We start from the raw sequence: 23,815 nt of genomic DNA on the forward strand, positions 1-23,815 counted from the left end.
CTACGGTATCCGGGAGTTGCACAATCTCATGGTCTAAGGAAATGATACTTGACACTTAGAAAAGCTCTAGCAGACGAACTACACGATCTTGTGCTATGCTTAGGATTGGGTCTTGTCCATCACATCATTCTCCTAATGATGTGATCCCGTTATCAATGACATCCAATGTCCATGGTCAAGAAACCGTAACCATCTATTGACCAACGAGCTAGTCAACTAGAGGCTTACGAGGGACATGTTGTGGTCTATGTATTCACACATGTATTACGATTTCCAGATAACACAATTATAGCATGAACAATAAACAATTATCATGAACAAGGAAATATAATAATAACCATTTTATTATTGCCTCTAGGGCATATTTCCAACACAACATACATAACTCATATAATACTACATCGTCAATGAACGCTAAGCGTGCAGATCCTAGGGGTTCGAGAATGATGTAGACATGACCGAGACGCTTCTCCGGTCAATAACCAATAGCGGGACCTAGATGCCCATATTGGTTCCTACATATTCTACGAAGATCTTTATCGGTCGAACCTTTATGACAACATACGTAGTTCCCTTTGTCTATCAGTATGTTACTTGCCTGAGATTCGATCGTCGGTATCTTCGTACGTAGTTCAATCTCGTTACCTTTATGAGGAATTAACCACTTGATGGATTGAATTCCACAACAGATAGAAAAGGTGACTCATTGAAAATAAAATTTCAGGTTCAGGAGAAGATATCACACCGCTTTGGGCTCTAACATGCACACCACTTTGGGCTCTAACATGAAAAACTCATGACATAACCCAAAATTAATAATAAAGAGGAATAGTAACCTCAACATGTTTGAAGAAAAATACACAAGAATTCAAACAAATAATGTATACACGTATAATTGGACTGTAAAATGTTGATCAATGTTATGTGCATGCACATCATAGCACCCCCAACCTCTCACCGCAATCCACGCTGCCATCAAGCACCTCCTTTGCTCCATACTTATACTTAAACCCCAGTTCCACGAGCTTGTTTGTGTTAACATGCACCCTCACTCCCTCTCCCACCACCCTAATAGTTCACACACACACACCCACAAAAAACACAATATTAATCGCAAAGTACCACGCAGGAGTAATGAAACTAGATATTTTGTTCAAAAACGTACTCTTTGTCCACTATCTCGAGTTCAGGGTGTTTGCCAGCGTAGTGCTCCAAAACGTCCTGCATGTTGGTGTGTGCGGTGGTGCAAAGGTATCGGCCACCAGCAACATCAAGCGACCTCTCCATGCAAAAGATATGCGCCTCACAGATGTCGTCAATGTGCACTAGTGGTATAGAGCCAAGAAGGGTCTGTAGGGACTTGAGGGACTTGTGGTGGAGCTTGACGCCAGTGAGTGGTGACAACATGACATGGATGCTTCCACTGATGTGCGGCAGTAGAATGTCTCCTCCTACGAGGCCGCATAACAGGACAACAACGTCGAATGCTCTGGCTTTGGAGAAGTCGTCATTGTACTTGAGTAACTCCTCCTCAGATACGGTCTTGGAGGAGACATAAGCCTGTTGATAAAACAAGTCAACATGGAGACCACGGAGGATTGGGCATGTAAGATCTTGGGGTTAAAATAAATATAAGTAGATGTTATTTTGGGTTGCTAAAAGAAATATGATGATAGGGTGTGACAACACTTGCTATGCAGTAAGTATCTCCACTCGCACGCGCTTCCTTGGGTTACGGGAAGACCATCAGACTCTCCTTTCTATAAAGACCTAATATTAGAGAAGATATTATTTCTTGTCCATTGCGTTCATGGTTGGGAGTGGTGAGTGGTGGGAACGTATCTGGTGCACCGACGCAATTGGTGCTACCGGTGCACCGAACCCCGTTGCACATTAAAAAATATTTAAAAAAATCTAGAAAAAATTTAGTGCATTGATGCAACATCACTGTAAGTTGTCACAAAAATTCACGTCAAAATTCAAAACATTGCTCGAGATACAAAAATGACAAATTTGACATCAATGTGCTAATGGGCCAAAACTAGGTTTTGGGAGGACACATGGCTAGGGGATAGGATTGAATGAGAGGTACCCTACCTTGTACAACACTACCAAGGAAAACATGTCACTATGGCTCATGTTTTGAACTATATTGTTGAATGTTTGTTTTCGATAGGTTTCGACTGAGAATAAATGAATATCATAACTTTAGTTGGTGCAACTCTTGATTTCAATCAATTTATCTCAGGAGTCGGATGTTTCCTAATGGAAACCCCCATAGTTAGGCGTATTGTACAATCAAATCAATGTGTACCCTTCACCATAAAAAGGATCAATGTGTACCGACATTATGAACGATAACCATGTTTTCTAAATGCAAAAATCATGTAAACATATGATAACCCTCAAGACTAAGATATTTATTCAGTATTTAGTTATAACAAAAGATGTCTTAGCTGAACACAACTGGCACGACAATAAAAGGGGTTGTCCTTGCGCAATGGGTGTGGATGACGTTGTTTGTGTGGTATTTAATAATTGGTTAAGGGGTTGGTACTGAACAAGCACAAATGATTAACGCTCAAATCTGGGTGGGGGTTTCATGCACTTTATGTTGGGCTTTTTGAATTGCCATAATAATATTGTGTTTAACAAAGAAAACATTTTCAATTTCTTGAAGGTTGTTCCCGTGGCTACCCATTGGGTCTATACATGGTTCTCACTGGAACATGTGGATGTGAGGGATGTTGTGGACTTTGGGTGCATACGCGTTGAGACGCAGCTCGGGCTTCATTCAAACAATTCAAATGGTAGCTAAGATACATGGCACATTATTTGTAAAATGTAATATGTTTGCTTTTAATCGTAGTCATAATGGCGTTGCATTCTTGTTTCTTTTGTAAGGATTGGAAATTTTGCAATAAAAATGCTTGCGTGCATCAATCAATACATATGAGGGAGACTTCTCTTGTCTTTAAAGAAGGCAAAATAAAGAGTTAACTTTACATTATTTTGTATTTTGTAAGTAGCTTTCTCTATATCGATCTAGTTGCACAAAACTATTAAAATGTGCATGTATGGAGCATTTTGTTGGATACGGTTTCTCCAAAGTTTCACATTGTGGACCTAAAAATAAGAATATTGTGATGATTTAGAAGTAGATATTCCCCAAATTCATCTATGTCATGCAAAATATGGCAAACAATCATGTTGTCGTAGAATTAGAATATAAGGTAAGCTAGACGATAAACTGCGTGTTGCCACATGAATTGATTTGCAATATATTTCCATGAGATTTGATTGTATGAAAATGAATATTTGAATTAATAATATATTGCATATGTTTGACCACATCATATGTGCTCTCAGTTACCGTTAGGGAGTTTGAGAAAAAAATTGCAAAAGCATGAGAGAAGAAAACTTGGTATGAAGGACACACACACACACACACATGCATGCAATTAATTTTTAAAGCTTATTGAGGTGATGAGGTGAAATAGCTGCATGTGCTCTAAAATATTTAGATATAGACTAGATAATTGCTCGCGTGTTACAATGAGTGTTTAAATATTCTAGTAGGTTACTGGTAATTTACCTGCTTATATTAATGTGATTATGTAAAAAAGATAATTTTATTGCTAAAAAATTATTTGATAAGTATTTATTGACTTATCAAAGAAAAATATAGTTTTATTTCGTAAGTCAATGAGAGGTCGAGCAGTTGAAGGAGTTCTCAGAAAAACCGGTAGAAAAAATAGATATGGGAGAGGAAAAAATCAAACGAGATAGAAAGAAGGGGAGTGTAAGTAAGGTTGGACGAAAGAAGGAGACGTAGAACCGTATGTGTTTTTTTAATGTATACATAGGAGAGATGAGTAGGAGAAAAGATAAATATCACAAATTGTTTTGTTTCAGATTTTGTTGTTTGCCTGGCCGTAGGGTCCACATGTGATTGTCCATTACTCACATCCTCATGTAACGAGGTGTCGACTGCTTCCATCTTAATAACCAACCAGGATCGCATGAACAAGATAGGAGTCGCAAAAAATGCAAGTCAGACCATTGGGTGCATCTATAGCTCGCGCCTTGCGAGTGCGAAATGGTCTAAAAGGGAAAAGAAAAGGAAATTAACCGAAAGAAATTATGGGAAAACCCTAACAAAAACCAGAAGAAAAAAAACAAAGAAACAAAAAGCAACGTGGGGTAGGGGTTCACGTAACTCATACGCAAGAGCAGTGACAAAGTCATACAATAGCAAGATTAAGCCACCATATAAGCAACAACTGTCGCTACACCTATCCAATTGATGAAGGGGCGCTGATAGCCTGGGCCTAATACCAAACAAACATCGCAGCCAAACCTAAACATCTAAGACCTGAGGTCCCAATCATGACGCCTGCCTGGTATGGGGCACCTACCAGGACGCCTGCCGGGTATGAGGCTGCCGCAGCCACCTGCCACGAGTCCATCTTCAGAGTTGTACTGTTGCATCTACCGTGCTAAGTCTCTCTGCCATCGACGCCACCACGACGTCAGACAGCGCCGTCCTCCTGCGCGAGTCCATCCTCCACCAAAGAAGCCGTCCGCTGGTCCTGCGAAGCCGAGTGCACCTCCAAGAATGCCGCCCCAAAGGAGGTTACGACACATGAATGCTGCCAACATCCGATCAGCTGACCTAGGGTTTCCCCTGGAGGTATTGAGTGAAGTTGGGAGCTTCACCTCAATGTTGCCTTCATGAAGGAAACGATGATAAGGGCATCGTCATCACCGGCTCCGGCCATCAACCGAAGACCAGGTTTTCACCCGGATCCGTCCCAAGAAATCCACCCAACAACATATGCACTGTCTCGACCGCCTTCAAAGCCCCAGATCCAGCCGCCTAGATCTGGCGACCAACCGCAGCAACAGTGCCACCATGGGATCCCTGGCGCACCGGCCACTGCCTGGGTGTGCCACCACTGAAGCCTAGGAGGAGGGCTCCCACCCCGCCTCGCCAAGCCGCGAGAGCCGTCGAGAAGGATCCCGCGCGCTCGTCACCGTCTCTGATCCGAACCAATCCAAAGAAAATCGTCGTCACAGATCCGCCTTGGACAGGGACTGCACCACGCCATGCTGCCGCGGGAAGCCCTAGCTTCACCAGCCGCCACCCTCTAGGGCCGCCGCCCCGGGATCCAGACAGAACCTCGCCGCTGCCACCGGCCAAGTTCCGCCACCGCCGACCGGCCACTGCGACCTCCGCCGCCATGCCGCCGACGAATCTGGGCGAGGATAGCCATCCTCCCCGTGGACACACGCCGCAGCCTCTTCTCCCGCGTACTCGCATGAGAAGCCACCGTGGCCGCGTCCCCACCCCTCGCCGGATGTCGCGCACGAGCCGCCCTGCCGCCGGCGAAGGCTGCCACCACGAGGAGACCCGCACGCAGCCGCCACACAGCTCGACGTCGATCCATCTGCAGCCGCGCCATGGGCCCGACGCCGTCAAGATCGTCGCCGCCACGCCGCCAGGATCCACGCGCCCCGGCGCCTCCGCTCGGCCTGGCCGCTCCCGCAGGCCACGAACGCGAGGAGGGGAGAAGGCCCCCACCGCCAGCCACCGTGGGGGGCTTTGCCCCGGCGGCTCTGGCCGGTGGCGGCGGGGAAGGGGAGGAGGAGGAGGAGGGCTAGCGGTAAGGGGTGGCGGCGCCGCCCGTGTCGCCCGTGGGAGGAGCGACGCGGGGGCTAGGTCAAATATCAACTGAGTATTTATGTAGCAAAGAGAGCCTTGGCTTAGTGGTTGGGCATGCGGTTGTGCAGCCTAACGACCCGAGTTCAATTCCTAGAATTGACAGGTGATGCATAGGAGTGAAATTCTTCCCCATTTAAAAAAAATATTGTGTGTGAATCCACCTGTTCCTTCTATACGCTCATAGCTCCCCTGACAATACCCCTATACTTACTGTCGCAGAAATTCCTATGATACTGTTAAATATTGGTGTTCTCATGTGGTGTTTGATGTTGGAATTATTGCACTTTAGCCCATTTTACTATTTTCAATTATTACTAGGAAATCTAGAGGCTCGTATGACCCGTTCATGCATGTCAAACTAGTGTGCAAAGTTTAATCTCGTCCCAGTTGAGGAGAGAGTGTTGGACCAACATATAACGTTGGTTGCCTCACACAACATTAAGAGATTGAGAAGACGACCCATACATGTGCTCCTCCTTAATCATCCACCTCGCACACACGTTGTATTTCATTGTCGAGCCGAGCCGAGATAGAACCTATGCCATGTGTGCGTGGTGTCTTCTTTTTTCACACTGAAAAGTAGCCAAAACAATTTTGCACTAGTGGAAAACAAAGCTTATTGGACTGTTTCCCTTCATCGGTCGCTGCTCTTCCGTAGAGAGAACCACATGCGTCTGCCTCCTGTTTCCATATCCTTGGGCTACCTATCACTTTCCAATCTTGCTTCTTGAGGTGCACCGCAAAGTGAAACAACAAGCCCGTGAAACCCTGCCTCTTGTGATTATGTACCAGAGAGGGACGATCTTGTTTTTTGTGATAGCTCTCGGATGAATGTTGGATTCTTCTCCACTATGGTTGTTCACAGCCACTTCTCCAATGACAACTAGTTCCGCGACCCCAACGATCTCTTCGGCAACATGGCTACCAACGTGAACGCCTCATCTTCCACCGCACCATATCTGTTCTTGTCCCGCTTGTTAGGATTGTGTTTGGACTACTAGTATCAGCAATCGATATGCATATGATGCTTTTCTCTTATATTTACCTGTTTGCATGACTAGTTTCAGTACTTTGTTGCTTGAACCAATTATCATTTCTATTATGATTATCATATTTTACCTATTGTTTTTTTGGATTAAACTCAATGAAAAATTGTTCATATATGCAACATATCTTGGAAACTTTGGAAGGAGCGCAATGAGAGAGCGAATAACAATGAATTGTCATTGCCACCGGTCGTCTTTTCATGCATTCACATTGAGTCTAGGAATTGGGTCCTGGCGAGTGCCAAGCACTTGGATAATATTATGCCGAGAGAACAGGTTCAGATTTTTGCTTTAGGACTCGGATACACTTTTATGAAACTCTTTTATTTAATGTACGTATCAAATCTTTTACTCTATGGAAAAACGATGGATGTTTTCTCACATGCATGCCCACAGGAGGATTGTGGCTACAAAATTTGATGGCACTTACGGACGTCACCAATATGATAATCGGTATATGTAGTAGAACTTTATATGTAGTAGTCCTATCATGCATGTAGTACACTGGACCAAGTATCAATCATTGTTTAAGCCAGCCAGTGCATATGCTTGGAGCGGATGAATATAGAGGTTTTTACCGAATAAGGGAGGCATCATAATCTTCGAATTGGTCCATTACCTTCTTCAACATAGTCATAGGCCGGTCTCATATGACTTTAACATGTTGACTTTATTTATTTATTTATTTTGTAAACGGTTGGTGTTTGACTATGTGCATCTTAATCTATAAGCTGGACGTAACTACCAAAACATCATATATTTAGAAATATCTAGAAACGGCGGGAGTACATTTTAGTTTAATATAAAAATGGCTTTTATAAAGAAAATGCATGCTTTACGCGCTAATATCCATGAATTTACTTGGCGGGGTCTAGGCGGCCAGGAATTAGAAACACTCACATCCAAGAAGCCATCGTTGCTGTGGCTGTAGGACAGGCCTAGCGGGGTCCAGCAGGATTCGTTCACGGACTCCTTGTACCCGTCGCCGTTCTCACGGAGCGGCGAGGCCGTAACAACGGAACCTGTATGGATGACACGTCTCACTGTCTTGGACCGCTCGCACTGTTGCAGGATGGTGCGCGTCGCGTCCACGACCGCTTCCGTGGTGTCCTTGTACTGCGAAATCAAATCAAGGGGAAAATAAAAAGTGAAGCCAATGTGTGGCCCTCAAACAACAGCCATGTATTCCATCCTGTTCCTTTTTAGTCAGCATATATGTTTTGTCTGAAGTGAAAATATTTCTAATTTAAAAAATATATAAAAAACTACCATTCATAATACAAAATAAATATTATTAGATTCGTCATGGAATATAGTTTCATATTATATGTATTGGAAATAAATTTGGTCAAACTTAAAAAGTTTGACTTGATACAAACTTGAGTAAAAAGAACAGAAGGGAGTAGATTCAAATAAGTCAAGAAACTAAGTAGTAGTACGTGCTTGCAAGAAAAAGAAAAACGGACTACAATTGCTTCGGCGTGCAAAAATCTCTTGCTATAGAAACCGACGGGCGGGTAGTGCTAGCGAATGCTTGCCAATTGCCAAGGGAGTAGAGCTATCGACGACGTCGTTTTGCGGCCAGCGGCGACGAAAGCATGTGTCCTCTCAAGTCACAGGGTCATTAAGGGCGTGTTTGCATGTCCTCCCGCTCCACGCTTCACAAAAAGCTAGAGCGAAGCTAAGCCGAACGAAAAATCTCGAAGAAGCTAGCTTCGAGAAGCACAGCCGGAGTCCAATGTAAAAACACGAAGCACCAAAATCACAGCTCCAGGAAAACGAGAAGTGAGGAGTTCGACATAATTACAAGGAGATGCCACCACCAAGTCGAAAAAACAATTCGCACGGCTCAGCTCCGACGCCTGTTCCCCTCTCTCCCTCGACATCTCTTCTGCTCGTGACCTACCCAGCGCCGCCGGTTGCCGCCGCCACGCCCGATTCCACCCCTTCGCCGGCCGGCGAGCCTCTCCGCCAGTAGATCCAACCATTCCAGCCCCGTTCTTGCCGGATCCCGTCCCGAACGAGCACTTTCCAGCGCCGCCAGCCAGGAGCAGCAACCCCACCGGCAGGAGACGCCCACCTTGACGCCATTGATGCCGGTGCTCACCATGTCATCCTTTGAGCCAGCCTCCTCGCCCTCGCCCCAACCCAAGGTGAGCTCGCCTTTGCATCTTCCCTATGGCTGGTGATGGTACTGTACAAGTGCTGGGAGAAGCTGTCAAGCGTGCAGAACGCGTCGGAATTGCCAAGTGAAATGAGAAGCTAACTCTAGAAGTTGGATTTGTGAAGTTTTAAGAAGCTAGATAGATTCCTAACACGCCCTAACTCATAGTACACAGAGAATTGAAAGGAAGTAGTGCCATGCAAAAAGGACAGGTGTCCCATGAGCGTGATCGCGTGATCGCGTGGAGCTGTACCGTATGTGGATGATTCCACTAGGTTGAACATATGTCCACCGGCCGATGTGACAATTTTTTAATTTTTTCGCTAATCATTCAAGTACATAAAACAAAGTCTTCTCTCAGTCACTTTTCTTTTTCTCTAGCGTAGCGCGAGGACGAAGGCAGGGACATCATGAGAAGCGCCATCAATGAGCGTCGGCCACGGCAATACAAAGACTTGTATGAGTGGGAGCCGACAATAGCTGACGGTAATGAGTAATAAACTTACATTTCCGCTTCGGTATGACCCCCTTAAACACATCAAAGGCTTCGATTATTTCATACCCTATCATAACAAAGGGTGCGATGGTCTTTTCTTAATGTTTTTTTACAATAGCTGATGGTATTGAGTAATAAACTTACACTTCCGCTTCGGTACAACCTCCCTAAACACATCAAGGGCTCAGATTATCCCATACCCCTTTATAATCAAAGGGCAGGATGGTCTTTTCTTAATGTTTTTTTACCAGTTGGATAGCCACTTCAACCAACTACTCATTGTGTTATATTCTAGCGGGAAATATATAAGAAAACACAGTAGCGTACATATTTATGAAATATTTTATGAAAAAATCTGAAACTTTTATTAAAAAAATGCGAACAAATTTAAAATGCCGAATAGTTTTGGAATTTGTGAACGAAATTTGAGCAATTTTACTTTGAAAGTGAACAAAATTTTGAAACACAAACAATTTCTGAACATCTTTCGAAATATGATTTTAAGAAAAATTGTGGTTTTCTTTTTTGGGGAGTTTTGTTTGTCCCATTTTCAATTTTATTTTGATCTTAATTCTCTTTAAAAATCATGAACTGTTTCTAAATCGTGAACCTTTTCTTAAATCCATGAACTTTTCAAATCCGGAAATATTATTTTAATATCGTGAACTTCGTTTTCAAATCTGTGAACGTTTTTACACATCCAAGAACTATTTTCAACTTTATGAACTTTTTCCAATGCCCGGGATTTTCTTTTTCAAATTTGTGAGCATCTGTTTTTAAAATTCATGATTTTTGTCAAATCCATGAATGCCTGGGCAGGCCCAACAGGCACGCGACAGGAAAGATGCATTGCCTAGTTGGGCTAAAACATAAGTTTTTTTCTTTCCTGTTTTTAGTTTTTCTTTTTTCCTTAATTTGTTTTTCTCCTTTTTGAAACCTATCTAAAAATTGAAATATTTTTGTAATGCCAAAAATGTTCATATTTTCAAACATTGTTCACAATTTTTAAAAATATTCTGAAATTAAAAACACTATTCACGTTTACATTTTTGTTCACAAATTTAAGAAATGTTTGCAATTTGTGGATAATATCAATTGTTAGGAATTTGTCCACAATTTTAGAAAAAGTGTTCAGGTTTATAAATTTTTCATACACAATATGAAATTCCATAATTGTTCACTAATTTCAATAGGTTGTTAGGATATAGGAGAATGTTCATGTTGATTGATAATGCCAAAAATTGGAAATAACAGAGGCATTCTTAATTAGAAACTACATGCTCACTGATGCACCCGTTTGGCCTAGTCTAGCCCACTCCTCTCAATAGGTGTTTTTTTTCTATGGATGAATAACCCCAACTTCTTGCAACAACTTGACACGGATATATGAAACATCCATGCCAGGTTTGAACAACTTCCGACACCGTTTGCACGTTGTGACACGTCCGCCCATTTATCAGTTTTTTTACCGAAAAAACTCTAAAAAATGCAAAACTTGTTAAAAATCCAAACAATTTGGCACGATGCCTTGAATTTATCATAGAAGCTGCTGGAAAAAAATTAGAGCCATTCAACGGATGTCGAAAATCAACGTGCTTTCAAAAGGATCCTTCTCACCCTATGTGAACACCCTTCGTCGCACATAGTCTTTGGGGTGCTATTGTTTTCTTAGGACTTTCAGATGAATCTCTGATTCTTTTTTCCCTGTTTCTGGAATAAAAGATTTTTTTCTAAGATGGTGTGGCATGTGTGGGTCACATGTGGTGAGGTGGATAGCTTGCATGTGAAGAGAAATAAGATAGTGGGGATGAATTATTTAGATATTATAGATACCTAAATTGATAGCATATTAGAAATCATGCACTCTAAATTTGGCCGATGCGATAAAAAGAGTATTCATATTGTTTTCTTGAGTAAATAAGGTATTCAAATTGTTTGGGTGAAATGTACGTGAAAGGAATATTGATTTACGAAGAATGATATTTCAAATTATGTATGCCAAGAATTAGGTACTATACACTTCGTGTGAAATTTCAAATTTTCAAAAGGCTTAAAGTATTATTTTTAGGGAAGGTTATCCTATATATGATTACATGTGTCAGCTGAGATGCGCAATGCAAGCTTCCTGGTGTGACAAAAGTTTGTGGAATTGAAAAAAGTTCATCGGTTTGAAAAAAGGTTAAGAATTTGACAAAAAGTTCACAGATTTGAAAAAAAATCGCAAAATAAAAAATTCACAATTTTGACAAAACAAAGTACATGAATTTGATAAATGTTTGTCAAATTCAAAAAAATTCATCGACTTGAGAAAAGGTTAAATAATTTGTAAAAAGTTAAAAAAATTGAACAAAAATCTTGAAATTGATAAAAGTTTGTGATATTGAAAAATATTCATTTATATGAAAAAAGATCACAGATTTAAAAGATAAGTTCAAGGATTTAAAATATCTTCGCGAATTTAAGAAAATGAAAATAGAAAATAGAAAAATAAGAAGAAATAAAGAAAAATAAACCAAAGAAAAAAAAGGCAAAAAAGAAAAAAAGACTGATAAGATGCACAACAAGACGAATAAAAGAAGAATCCAGGTACAACATGTGCGCTGTCCTATTTGGTTACTGTAGGTAGAGATAAACCAAGAGGTTGGGTGTTCGATACTGCTTCACCCACTTATTTTTTGAAGCTTAAAAAATAATAAAATAATAAATGGGCCAGGGCCAGGATGGAGGGGGGACATGCTCCAGTCTGATGGGCCGGCGGATCTGCTAGGTACGTCTATGGGCAGGCGGTTAGGGCTGGGTCCGTCGACGGCTGCACGAGGTAAAAGAATACAGAAGAGAAGAAGCGGGGCTGGTTATGGAGCTATTATACATGAAATACTAGAGTACTCTACTAGTTTTACTACTTGTAATTTTGTTCATGAGTTTAGGAGCTCGAACGTCGAAGCTCACAATCTAGCAAAGCATGCACTTAAACTGGGATTTGGTCGCCATGTTTGGTTGGGCCACCTTGGGGATCTTCATTTCGTCCATGTAAACTGTGTGACGGATCAATAAAGCTTTGCTGATTGTCTCAAAAAAAGGTAAAAGAATACAGACTATTGGAGAAAGAAGAAGATCTGGCCATCCATTCCGTGATCCAACGGCTAAGAGTAAAAGCAATTGACGCCAAAGAAAATATTCAAGTACTTGATAAATAAGCAGTTTACTGCAATAAGTTTTTCTCAGCTCCGAGGAGAGAGAGGGACGATGACAGCTCGTCTTCAGCTTGCTTCAGTGCTTGTTCTCGTCGCTAGATTGTCTACAAATTTTATTGTATTTTTTCTATTTTTGACGTTCATTCTATCTCCATGATTGGTAAAACAACAGCACCCCATCTTATCATCGTAACCAATACACAACCGGCCGAGACAACTAATTACTGGTTTACCTTGGAGCTGCCGGAGTTGTGCTGCAGCGGGGTGGCGACGAGGAAGACGAACTCGCAGCCCTGGATCGCCGGCTCAAAGGAGGCGGCGTCGTAGATGTCCGCCTCGAAGAGCACCAGCCGCTCCGCCGCGCCGGGGAGCGACCTCAGCAGCCCCGTCTTCTCCTCATCCCCTGCCAGGCCAATTGTGCTCAGGAGTACGCACAGACAACTTCGACTGGGCCATCGGGGCTTGCGTGACGCGGCCGGGGCGTCGTTCTACAGTGACGGCGTGGGAGAGGGCACGTACCGAGGTCTCGTACGGTCCCATGGACGGTGCAGCCTCTGTCGAGCAGCTTCTTGACGAGCCAGGACGCGATGTACCCTGCCGCTCCGGTGACGCACACCCTGCTCATCTTCTCCGGCCGGACTCTCTTTCCTATCCCCTGACGCCCAGTGATCCTGTGTCTATATATATATAGTACGTGTGCCGTGCTGCACCCTAAGCCTCGTGGTATTATCCACATGCCCCGCCTTGCTGTGATCGGTTCTGAGTGGTCGCGGACAACGACATTGGTCTCCGAGGAAATGTTGGAGCCCGTAGTAGGTGTCCAGTCCACCTCCGATAGCGATTTGCTTCGTCACACCTACGGCATCTTCAGCGCACCCCGCAAATTTTCTTTCGCAGCCGTTCGTGAATAGAGAGGATCAGTCTGCGAACATGGATGCGCGAGGACGCTATTCAATGCTAGCCGCATACATTTTAATTTTTTTTAAACAAACCAGATGAAATTCATGCAAGCAAGGCTAGATTTCATTAAGGAAGAGGCCCGGCCCGTGGCCCAAGGCCTGACGGGCTTTTAGCGTGATGGGCCGGGCTCGGGCCTGGGTTTTTTGCATCGGGCTTTGGTAGGCCCAGCCCAAAGTCCGGGCCGGCCCGACAGATGGCGGGGTATATTCGGGACCAACTTTCCGGTCGGTCAACCATCTTAGAGTTACTGAAACCAACCACATTTAACTTTGAAGTTCTTCCCAAATAGGCTTCCGAAAGAGAAGATATTCTTTGTTGATATGAGTAGTTTATCATTTCTATTAAGCCAGACTCTCATGAAGACGCACGATATGACTACTTCAAACTCACAAGGGATTTCGATGTGAGCTCACAATGGAAAGCAAAGAGCTCATTGTTGAGTTGTGAACTTTAAATAAATTATATGTAGAAATACATATTTTTGCTACCAACATTTGTCATTTACTTTCTCCATTTTAGATAAATTAAATAGAATCCATTTTGATAACAAGTATTTCCGGACGGAGAAAGTACATGTGAAATTGACATGTATGATGGACGTGCATATGGATTTATCTGGATTTAAGATATGTAAATACCGGACACGACATATGAGGGGCCGTCCGGATGCATCCACGGACGTGCTGGACCAATATATAGACAGGTGTGCGGTGCACCGGTGCTGAGTTCTTCTCCCGGGTGGGGCGATCGTGGGCAGTGACGATTCGTGGAGCCCGTAGCAGGTGTCCAGCCCACCTCCGGTTTGGAAATGTTCTTTGTTCTTGCGTGGAAATAACGTAGGCCGTAGCAGGTGTCACCGGTTAGCCAGTGGAGAGTGTTATTAGTAGAAATGTCTCAAGTTCGCACGTGGGCGGCCGCAGCTGCATCTGCGGCACGCCAGCCCGAACATACATATGCAGACAGACATACTATATGTGTCGATACAACAACAAGACGGGCATGCTCGATCGAGACCACCGTGACTGTACTGTAACAACCGATACGTACAGTTTTCTAGTGCTAATCTAAACCAGCAACCTAAAGAAGTGGAGCTGACGGAGGAGTAGAGACAGAGACACGTTTGTGCCTCTGCTAGCTGTTCCAAGTTCTCTAGTCTAGTGCAACCTTTTTCTGCCTCTAATCTTGGGGCCTGTACGTACGTTGATCAACTCGGTTGCTCCGAGCCGGTCGAGAACGCAGGCAGGATGTCGCTGGGGCGAGCGTAAACAGCACAAGTGCGCCATGTACAATGTTACCTCGTGCACGCTAGCCTGAGGGATCTGCTCCTCTGTTCACCGGGTCCTGCAGCACATCGGACAGTGCACGTAAGACGTCCGTGGCTCACCGGCAGCAGGACGATGGAGCAGCAGGGCTTTCGGTGAAGAATGGCAGACCTCATGTTGATGACAGGGAAGAAGCCTGGTCCGCCTTGTCCACGCCATCGCCCCCGAGGAAGTCGAGCACATGCTTTGCCGCCTCCCTCGGCTTCTCAACATGGGGAATGTGGCCGCACTGCCCTACCTGCCTTAAAATCGCGCTGGGGAGTTCCTGCTGTAACCGCTGCAGAGCGCCACAACACGTTTAGAGTGGCGTGCATTTGTATCTGGGACATGCATATATCTTGCAAATTAGACCATGCATGGCAGTTTGGCATCATCAGGCAAACTTACATATGCTTGCTTATTGCTAATAATTCCATCATCCTCTCCCCATAAGACCAGGCATTTTTGCTTTACCTGTCCACGAAAACAGGACACTGGTCAGAATTATCATTCGGTTGTACATCCATTTCATTTTTCTTCCGCACCAGATTGTCATATCCAGCAATTCAAATGCTAATAACAGAAGTATAGAGTCTACAATTGATCAGCAGATGAGAATGATGTATCATTACGAATTGGTGTTTATATGTACAAAGCTTCAAGCTAATACAATTGATGATATGGTTGGGGGATGAATTTCATCTCTCCTCTTATCTCAGCAGAAACTGGTGCTCGCTGAGGTAGCTGCAGTGTGTTGGACAATTAGGGAAACACGCAAACCTGTGTATTTTAAACATAAATTTCCTGATGATCCTTTTTCTTAACCCTGAAACTGTAGAATAATTATTCTACGGTATATTTTCATTAACGAAAACACTAACGCTCACACGTGTGGGCGTCTGGCAACTCGCCCACACACATGGATCCTCGTCCAACCAATTCTGCACGAATCTTGGCGCGTTCTAGCAGTTTTTGTGTGCCACGTAGGACTAAGCTGGTGTGTGGGCATTCATCCGGTCGCCCACACGTCCTTTTTCACCACACGGGGGACTGGTGTGTGGGCGTTTAGCAATTCGCCCACACCAGTTTTCACGCACGCAGAGGGGACTGGTGTGTGGGCGTTTATCACTTCGCCCACACGCCCGTCTCCTCGCCCACACCCAAAGCTGGCAGTTGCCATGTGTTTCTGCAGGGTACATGGCAACTGCCCTAGCTTTGCTTGTAAGCAGATGGCAACTCTCTTTTACCCGAGTTGCCATGTGTTTTTGCATGGTACATGGCAACTGCCCTAGCGTGCACGTAAGCAGATGGCAGCTCTTTCTCTTTACATGGCAACTGCCCTAGCGTGCTTGTGAGCACATGGCAACTCTCTCTTTTACCCGAACATGTTTTTTTTTGCCATGCCTTTTTTTGGTGCTACACGGCAACTGCCTAATGTTAGTGGGTGGCAACTCCTAAAGTATTGAAATCATGGTAATTGCAGTAGACCAGACCATACATGGCAACTGCAGTTGAGCAACCATGGCAACTGTAGTTGTCCGACATGGCAACCGAAGTTCAGTGACATGGCAACTACAGTTAAACGAACATGGACGAGGGTCTGGACCATGGCAACTGCGGGACGCGCGGTGACTATCACGCGGGCGTGCGGGACCACGAGGTACGAGGCCTGACGTACGGGGCCTGTGGGCGTTATCTATTTCACCCACACACACGCGTGTGAGAGGGATCAAGAGGGGAAAAAAGAGGTGTGTGGGCATTACTTGTTTTGCCCACACGTAGATGTATGGGCTGTTCCTCTTATAGACCACACAAAATGTGTGGGCAGACCCCCTAACGCCCACACGTGTGGCACTTATCGGCGTCCTTCATTAATGTATAACATGTACAAACATAATAAAATACTCCCTCCGATCCATATTACGTGTCTTAGATTTGTCTAAATATGGATGTATCTAACACTAAAACATGTCACATTCGTATCTAGACAAATCTAAGACAAGTAATATAAATCAGAGGGAGTACAAGATCGAATAATATGTACAAACATAAATTTCCTGATGATCTTTGGCTGTCATCTTTAACCTGTGCAGCCACATTGACTCCTGGGCGATGTTGCAGAAAGAACAAGATCGAATAAACATTTAAAAGTGATACTGCTCAAGAAGGTGATCACGCAGGCATATGCACGAATGCATTGATGGGCGCCGGCGACAAGAAGGATCATAGGGTGAAAGTGATGTTTCTACAGCTTTGCTAGAGACCCATTTGCAGATTTGCTGATGCTCTATGTTTTGTAATAACAGGAGATGTTAGTGTTTATTTCTGCTATGGTTAAGTTCTGTAAGACAGTTATACTGTGGCAGTTTCTTTAATGTAAATCAATAGAAGAGCCCGTTGTTTACAAAAAATTGCTATGTTTTACGCAACTGATTCTGCTAGTGCTGAAGGAAGCACATTAAAAGAACCAAAACACTTCAGAAAGTAAAGGAACAATACTGAGAAAAAAGAGAATGTTTCAAAAAATTGAGAAAAAAAGGGAAACTCTGAATCAGCATCGACAGCATTTATTTGGTGTCTTGCATGACCAGTAATCTTCACATCACTGAAGTTTTGTTGCAGCAAACAAGGCTACAGCCTCCAACAGTGGTCATCCGACACATATATTTTAATGATTTTGTAACAAGTTTGTTGTGTGCATATTTGGATGCAGAGACAGGGAGAGTGTTCTCTTCCTTCATCTAAATAAAACGAGAAGGTTACTGACTGATAGGTCCTACGAGCCTAAAGCATCATGAATGATATGAAGACCACGGAATTGGATAAGGAATAAGCAACATTTAGCATATGTGTACAGGGGATAAAATCATAATTTGGATGTTTATAGAAAAGAACCTGCTTTATTTGGTTTATGACATTATAACCTCCAGTAATCATAAAATTAACCGTAGCATCTTCCCACCAAGGAAGCAAGCAGTGTAGACGGCCAATCTGTAACGAATAATAAATTAATAAAAGAAAAAACACATGACTTGAAACCCAAAAATAAAGAGGAAACTAAATGGTTCCAATTGCGCGTGGTGATACCTGCACACTGTTAAAAACAGGATATCAGGTATACCTAAGCAGAATTCGACTGGCAAGAAATATATGATTGGGATGCAAAGTAACCTCTGTAACTAAATATAAGACGTTTTTGCAGTTCAATTACAATACTGCAGCATGAAGCAAAAAAAGGTTTGTATGTTTTTGACACATCAAATGCAGCATGACTGTTAACTTGTTAAGTACTTGCACATTGGGCATTTTTTTGGCATTTTTTGTCTTTTAGCTTACTAATACACAACAACACGCATTTACATGTGTGTTCAAGAAAAAAAGTTTCTTGAAGAATGTTAAGAGGAAACCACATACTAGAAAGGTATGAGTACGCCTCATAAAGTGGAGTTAACTGATAGACCAACAACCAGAATATGATAGTTGTTCCATTCAGTAAGGAATGTACAGATACTTACCTGCACCCAATCAAAGAATCCATCTGGAATTTTATAAAATGCCAAGCGTGTAGCGAATAGTCGTAGAGGAAGACTCTTTAGTACAAAAACCTGGGGAGCAAAAAATTACACTGTATTCCATCCAAAACATATGAATTACCACTGGATCGGTTTGACACAAACAAAAGATAATAATACAATATGAGCATTCTTTAGGACAAGCATAATCATCATAAAGTAAAATAAATATGCATACAGTAAGCATGGGCATCAGGAGTTCAGGACACAAAAACTAAACAGTAACAGGAATAGATATCAACAGAAACAGAATGATTCGACACTGAAATAAAGCTACATTGAAGCAAAGCATGCAGCTCAGAAAAACACTCACCCCAGCATATGGAACAAATTTAGGCATTCTGGTCATATCTTTTGTGCCCTCAGCATATACACTTGCACCGATGAAGATTAATTTTGATACCTGCGATGAAGATGAAGTTGGCTTCTTGTAACAAAGCTTGCGGATTTGTCCAGTTACAGAAAAGTACATACAATTCGCATCAGTGACAGCATTAAAAATATATATCTTTAGTTTTTGGTACTACTCCTACATGCTAGAGCTAGAGACTGCTAGGTAAGAAATGAAGAGGACACAGTATTTCTTAAAATGCTGGTACCGCTTCCGGATAGTTGACTGCGAAATCAATGGCAACAGCAGCACCCAGGCTAGGCCCAACCAGTACCATAGGCCTTTTGATGTAGGACCTCCAGAACTACACAAAGAGGTTGTCAAGATGTAAGGATATTACCACTGTAATCATAAAAACAGTTTTACTACAAAATCATAAAAACTGGTCTTAGAAGACTGTACATATTTAAACAAAGAAAGGCAGACTGAAAACTTGCTTAAAAAAAGCGCAGTAATACATAATCCAGAAACCCAGTCCTTATTTTGGGATAGAAGCTAGTTTTTGTGCAGCTCTGAGCAAGGCTGAAACTTCAGTCACTTATCAAACCCATTCTGAATTAAACAGGGAATCTGCTGGCTAGGAAGTAGGAACTGAACTCATCACATGGAAATTATCTACATGTACACCAGCAGTGGTAGTTAACTTGTATACCTGATAAAGATGCTCGCGCTTAGACACAATATCACACGGTGGCCTTGTTTCTACGGTCCAATCGATCAATATATTAGAAGTGGTCACAATTTGCAGCAGTGGCAAGCACAATTACTGAACCAGTTCCAATGGCATGGAGCGGAGTAGGGGCATACCTAAATTAGAGAAGCCCCATCCAAGAATGTCCACAGCCCAAGTCTCCAGCCCAGCATCCTCCAGCAAAGGGTAGGTGTACCTCCACTCTAAACAAGAACTGCATCCAATACTTTTAGAGTGTCCATACTGCTAAATGCATGGTAAAAGTAGAAGACGACTCTTGTGGCAGCACCCCCATTAACACCGGAATTAGACACTGCAGGTCGAATGGTAAGATGGGCAGCGCCACAGAATTTGGTGTTGCATTGCACGCACCTGTCGAAGCCGTGGAGCAGCACGACCGGATCGGCGCTCTGCTGCTGCTTGAGTGGCCTCACGCAGCTGCTCGGTATCGGGCTCTTGGAGAAGCCGGTCTGGAGTGGGGATCAGTTCAGCAAAAATTCAGCACGGGTGTTACTGCGGCAGATTATTAACATAAGAGCAAAATTACGGCAGTTTGTGGAGAAGCTAGCTCGCCTGGACGGGCACGCGCTCGATTCGCTTGGCGAGGCGGAGGGCGGCGCCGTCGCGGATGCGCTCGACCGCCCTGGGCAGGAACGACGGGAAGTCGTTGCCGGCGGCGGGGGCGGTGGCGCCGACGTCGGCGGAGGCCGCGACCCTGAACCGGGCCCTCCGCGGCGCCGGGGGCGGCAGCGCCGGCGAGGAGGAGAGGGTGAGCAGCGGCGGCATTGGTGGAGTTAGCCGGTTGCCCCGCGCGCTCGTTCTCCGGGTTGAGCTGAGCGGATGTTATGGGGCGCCAAGGGGGCGGTGGGCAGCGGCCTCATGGTGGCCCCCGCCTGGCAGCCTGTGCTGCTGCCGCTACGTCGACGCGCGTCGTGGGCGTGCACAAAAACGGTGGCGCGCAATGGGCCGTCCACCGGCGATCGCGTCCAAGCTTTGCTTCGGCGGAGCAATCAGCCTTGGGCCGTTAACCGTTCTCGGCAAGCTCCAAGTGCCGACACGTCGATTCCTGAGCTGAGCTGGGTCCTTCACGGGTGTGACGCGCCGACGAACCCTGTAGCACCGTCGCGACGCGCGTCCAGGCTATGGGCGCGGAAAGTGCCACGCTGCGTGGCGCACAAACATGCACGCATCACGTGGCGGCCGGCGACCACGGCGACCGACGTCCATGTCTGTGGAGTGCAATTTTTTTATTAAATTAATTTACGAATAAATCATTAACAGAAATAAACACGTGCTGATATTGGATCACTAAAGCACATAGTACTACGTTAACAACAGATGTATCTACATGTAACATTAGCATGGCTAAAATAGAAATCAATAGAAGCGGGATAAACGAATTATACCCTTCAATCGGCCAAGGAAAGGCCACAGTGGCGGCGGTAGTAGCAGCGGGGGCACCAGCAACCTTCTTCTTGGTTTCAAGCTTCTCAGCGACAGCACTGTCGGCTTCGGTGGACATGGTAACGATGAAAACGACGCAAGCATAGATGATGCAACAGATGTGGACGAACGACGGCGAGCAGTCGCGTAGGGGACGCTCTCGCAAACCTAATTGCCTCTCTTCTGTACATGATCCGAAGAGGCGGGGTTTCGAAGGCCTGCTCTTCCATCAAGCGTGTACGCGGTGAATGAGATGAGATCACCAACGGCAGCAGCAGAAAAGAAACGACAGAGGACATGGAGGCAGATGTGATCAATTTTGTGTGACGGCTAGAGTTGGCAGACGCCTCACATATATAGACGCAGCGGTCAAAGACTCTTCGTCATGTACGGTAAATTTAAGCACATAGGTATGAACTTGGTTCGGCTTATTCCCGCGGCGGGACGGGCGGCACAGGAAGAGCACGTGTGAATCACTTCTCTTTTCAAGTTTTAATAGCATGTGAAAAAAAAATCTTGTAAGTAGGTTCAACTCTTCTCCAACTAGCGGTATAAGACTAAACTTCTCACTACATATAGTATCATATAAGCCATATGGGTCCTTAATTTTTTTTTCTTTTTTTCGGAAGCCTTTAGAAATTTTTCGAAATTGTTAGATACGCCCTAGGACCACACTAATATTTCAACGGAGCGTGGGCTACAGTCGCCTGGGCGCGGCCGTCGCGACGTGAGCCCCGGCATCTATGGGCGGTGCGGCCGTCGCGACGTGATCGAGCCCCGGGGTCTCTGGGCGGCGAGTAGCAAACCCGGCACTGTTTCAACCAATGGGACTGCTCGACCTACCAGCATCATTACCGCGAGCAGGCATGCACACGCGCCGAAGAAATACTCCCTCCATCCTAAATTACGTGTCGTAAAAATGGTAGAAATTGATGTATCTACTAACTAAAAATACATCTAAATACATCTGATTCGAACGGAGAGTACTATCGTAAACATGGCCGACGATGCGTACATCCGCGTCTTGGCTTTCAGAGTTTCAGGACAAGTAATTGGAACGGAGGAGAGTACTATCCTGAACATGGCCGACGCCCGACGATGCGTACATCCGCGTCTTGGCTTCCCACACGTTTGGACTGAGTGATTTGTCGTGGAGCACTGGAACATGGAAAGGAGCCGTATGTTCTTTCTCCACCGTAAACTCAGTGGATGTTTAACGGCAACGCCCGGGTATGTAACGTGGCCGCGTGCGGTACACCGGTGACTGATCAAGTGCGCGCGCTGTGGTATAGCGGCCGGCGCCCTCCACGGCCAAAGTTGCCGGCGCTCTCCACGGCCAAAGTTGCCGGCGCTGGGTGTCGCGCTTCGCATCGGACGGGTGGCCGCGTCACCAAGCTATTTTTTGCTGCCGGCGTCAAAAAATGGTTCAGTCGTGCTTTCAGCAGTTTGTTTTTCGTCAATTTAGGTCGAAATTGACGCCAGCGAACCCAGGTTGAACCCGGCGCACTGGGGACACCGGGAAAAGCGGTTTTAACACGAACGGGAATGGGCCCGCCGAGTCGGTGACACGCCGCTTCGTCGTTCTCATCGCCTCGGTTCCCGCGGGAATCAATACCGCGCCGGTGAGCCTCCATTGATGCCTCACGGGCGGCGCCGCGACGCGTGTCCAGGCCCGCTCCCGCCACGCGTCGCCCGACATGCAGGTTCTCACCGCCCTGCTTCGGCTATAAAAGCCGACCTCCCCGCCGGTGAACACCACAGTCGCCACAACTTGCCTTCTCTCACATCGTCTCCCCACAGAAGCCAACTCTCCCCCTCTTCCCCCGCCAACGAGCAATGGCTGAGCGGTACCTCGGCGACTCCGTGGCGGCGAACGGCTTCGGCCGACGCCATCTCCAAGAGGATGAGGCGCGCCTCCTTTACGAGACCGACTATCTGGCGCCCCCGGACATGCGGGTGTCGGGCTCGTGGAAGTTGAGCGCCGGCGGCGTCCCGGTACCACCGGTGCTCACCGGGGATGAACGGCGGGCCAAGATCGCCTGCATCCGCTCGTCGCTGTCGGAGGTACGCCGCCGACAGCCACACGCTATGGACGATGTACTTCGAGCGCCGCCATGAAGACCAGATTGCCTCCGCCAACGGCATCATATCCCCCGCGGCCACCTCAACGCCGACGGGCGGCGCAAGTGGTGGGGCGTGCCCGGCCGCACCCTCGAGGCCCTCCTCGACCACATCGAGACCGGCAACACGCTGCACCTCGAGTACCCGCTGCACCCATCATTCTCTCACCGCCGTGGCAGCTCCTAGACGCCGTGGCGAATGGAGGCAGGGACCTCCTGATCGTCGAGCTCCGGCTCGTCGGCGCTCCGCCCCGTCAATCCGGAGACGCCGCTTGGGCGCCACACCCGTAGCGGCGCCCTCGTCATCAACGAGGGCGACTGATAATCCCCAAGTGTAGGGAATCATCGTAGCAATTCCTAATGGTGGAAGTGATAAGTATGAAGTGTCGAACCCACAAGGAGCTAAAGGTAAGATCAATATTCTCTCAAGCCCTATCTGCCATTGATACGACTCTACGTACACCGAACGTTTGCTTCCAACTAGAAACGAGAAATAAAACTACTTTGTGGGTATAAAGAAGATAACTTTGCATGGTATCGCAGAGATAAAATATAAAAATAGGTGATGTTATCATAAAGTTAGAATATATTAGTAATATTATAAATAGCGAGTGTGGAATAATGATGGATCGTTGTGCGGAGTTGTCTTAGGCAATTGTTAACAAGACCTGTGGTCGTCATTGCAATTTCATATGAGGGAGAGGCATAAGCT

At 45.3% G+C, this 23,815-nt stretch overlaps 2 protein-coding genes and 1 long non-coding RNA gene across 5 annotated transcripts; 1 reads left to right on the top strand and 2 right to left on the bottom strand.

Annotated features, from left to right (window-relative positions):
- Positions 1 to 781: 781 nt before the first annotated feature.
- On the bottom strand, positions 782 to 13,307 carry LOC119353882 (putative anthocyanidin reductase). The gene is made up of 5 exons (XM_037620582.1): positions 13,145 to 13,307; positions 12,859 to 13,028; positions 7,672 to 7,887; positions 1,166 to 1,560; positions 782 to 1,068 (listed from the first exon to the last, which is right to left on the bottom strand). The coding sequence occupies exons 1-5, from the start codon at positions 13,248 to 13,250 to the stop codon at positions 936 to 938; spliced, it is 1,020 nt and encodes a 339-aa protein (XP_037476479.1). The 5' UTR covers positions 13,251 to 13,307; the 3' UTR covers positions 782 to 935.
- Positions 7,901 to 17,130, top strand: LOC119353884. Of its 2 annotated transcripts, XR_005170574.1 has the most exons (3): positions 7,901 to 8,924; positions 9,317 to 9,421; positions 16,980 to 17,130. It is a non-coding gene; the product is annotated as an uncharacterized LOC119353884 (long non-coding RNA). The 2 variants fall into 2 exon arrangements; XR_005170573.1 differs by lacking the exon at positions 16,980 to 17,130 and having other exon boundaries at positions 9,317 to 9,586.
- LOC119353883 (uncharacterized hydrolase YugF-like) lies at positions 14,439 to 20,363 on the bottom strand. Of its 2 annotated transcripts, none has more exons than XM_037620583.1 (11): positions 20,114 to 20,363; positions 19,913 to 20,010; positions 19,657 to 19,754; positions 19,502 to 19,551; positions 19,058 to 19,153; positions 18,772 to 18,861; positions 18,402 to 18,491; positions 17,782 to 17,877; positions 15,295 to 15,360; positions 15,024 to 15,184; positions 14,439 to 14,930 (listed from the first exon to the last, which is right to left on the bottom strand). In XM_037620583.1, the coding sequence occupies exons 1-11, from the start codon at positions 20,324 to 20,326 to the stop codon at positions 14,891 to 14,893; spliced, it is 1,098 nt and encodes a 365-aa protein (XP_037476480.1). In that variant the 5' UTR covers positions 20,327 to 20,363; the 3' UTR covers positions 14,439 to 14,890. The 2 variants fall into 2 exon arrangements, with proteins under 2 accessions (XP_037476480.1, XP_037476481.1); XM_037620584.1 differs by having other exon boundaries at positions 14,439 to 14,926; positions 15,019 to 15,184; positions 20,114 to 20,326.
- Positions 20,364 to 23,815: the final 3,452 nt, after the last annotated feature.

Source organism: Triticum dicoccoides, chromosome 2A, assembly GCF_002162155.2.
Source record: "Triticum dicoccoides isolate Atlit2015 ecotype Zavitan chromosome 2A, WEW_v2.0, whole genome shotgun sequence".
Lineage (NCBI taxonomy): Eukaryota > Viridiplantae > Streptophyta > Magnoliopsida > Poales > Poaceae > Triticum > Triticum dicoccoides.

What these genes read in the sequence shown, in the direction of transcription:
- LOC119353882 (XM_037620582.1), bottom strand. Translation starts at nt 13,250, where the DNA reads ATGAGCAGGGTGTGCGTCACCGGAGCGGCAGGGTACATCGCGTCCTGG. An exon ending in GCAACGATGGCTTCTTGGAT is followed by an intron (nt 1,561 to 7,671) that starts GTGAGTGTTTCT and finishes TTTTATCAACAG; the next exon opens with GCTTATGTCTCCTCCAAGAC. An exon ending in CTCGAGATAGTGGACAAAGA is followed by an intron (nt 1,069 to 1,165) that starts GTACGTTTTTGA and finishes GTGAACTATTAG; the next exon opens with GGTGGTGGGAGAGGGAGTGA.
- LOC119353883 (XM_037620583.1), bottom strand. Translation starts at nt 20,326, where the DNA reads ATGCCGCCGCTGCTCACCCTCTCCTCCTCGCCGGCGCTGCCGCCCCCG. An exon ending in ATGGGGCTTCTCTAATTTAG is followed by an intron (nt 19,552 to 19,656) that starts GTATGCCCCTAC and finishes ATTGGACCGTAG; the next exon opens with AAACAAGGCCACCGTGTGAT. An exon ending in GCTTCTTCCCTGTCATCAAC is followed by an intron (nt 14,931 to 15,023) that starts ATGAGGTCTGCC and finishes GTCCGATGTGCT; the next exon opens with GCAGGACCCGGTGAACAGAG.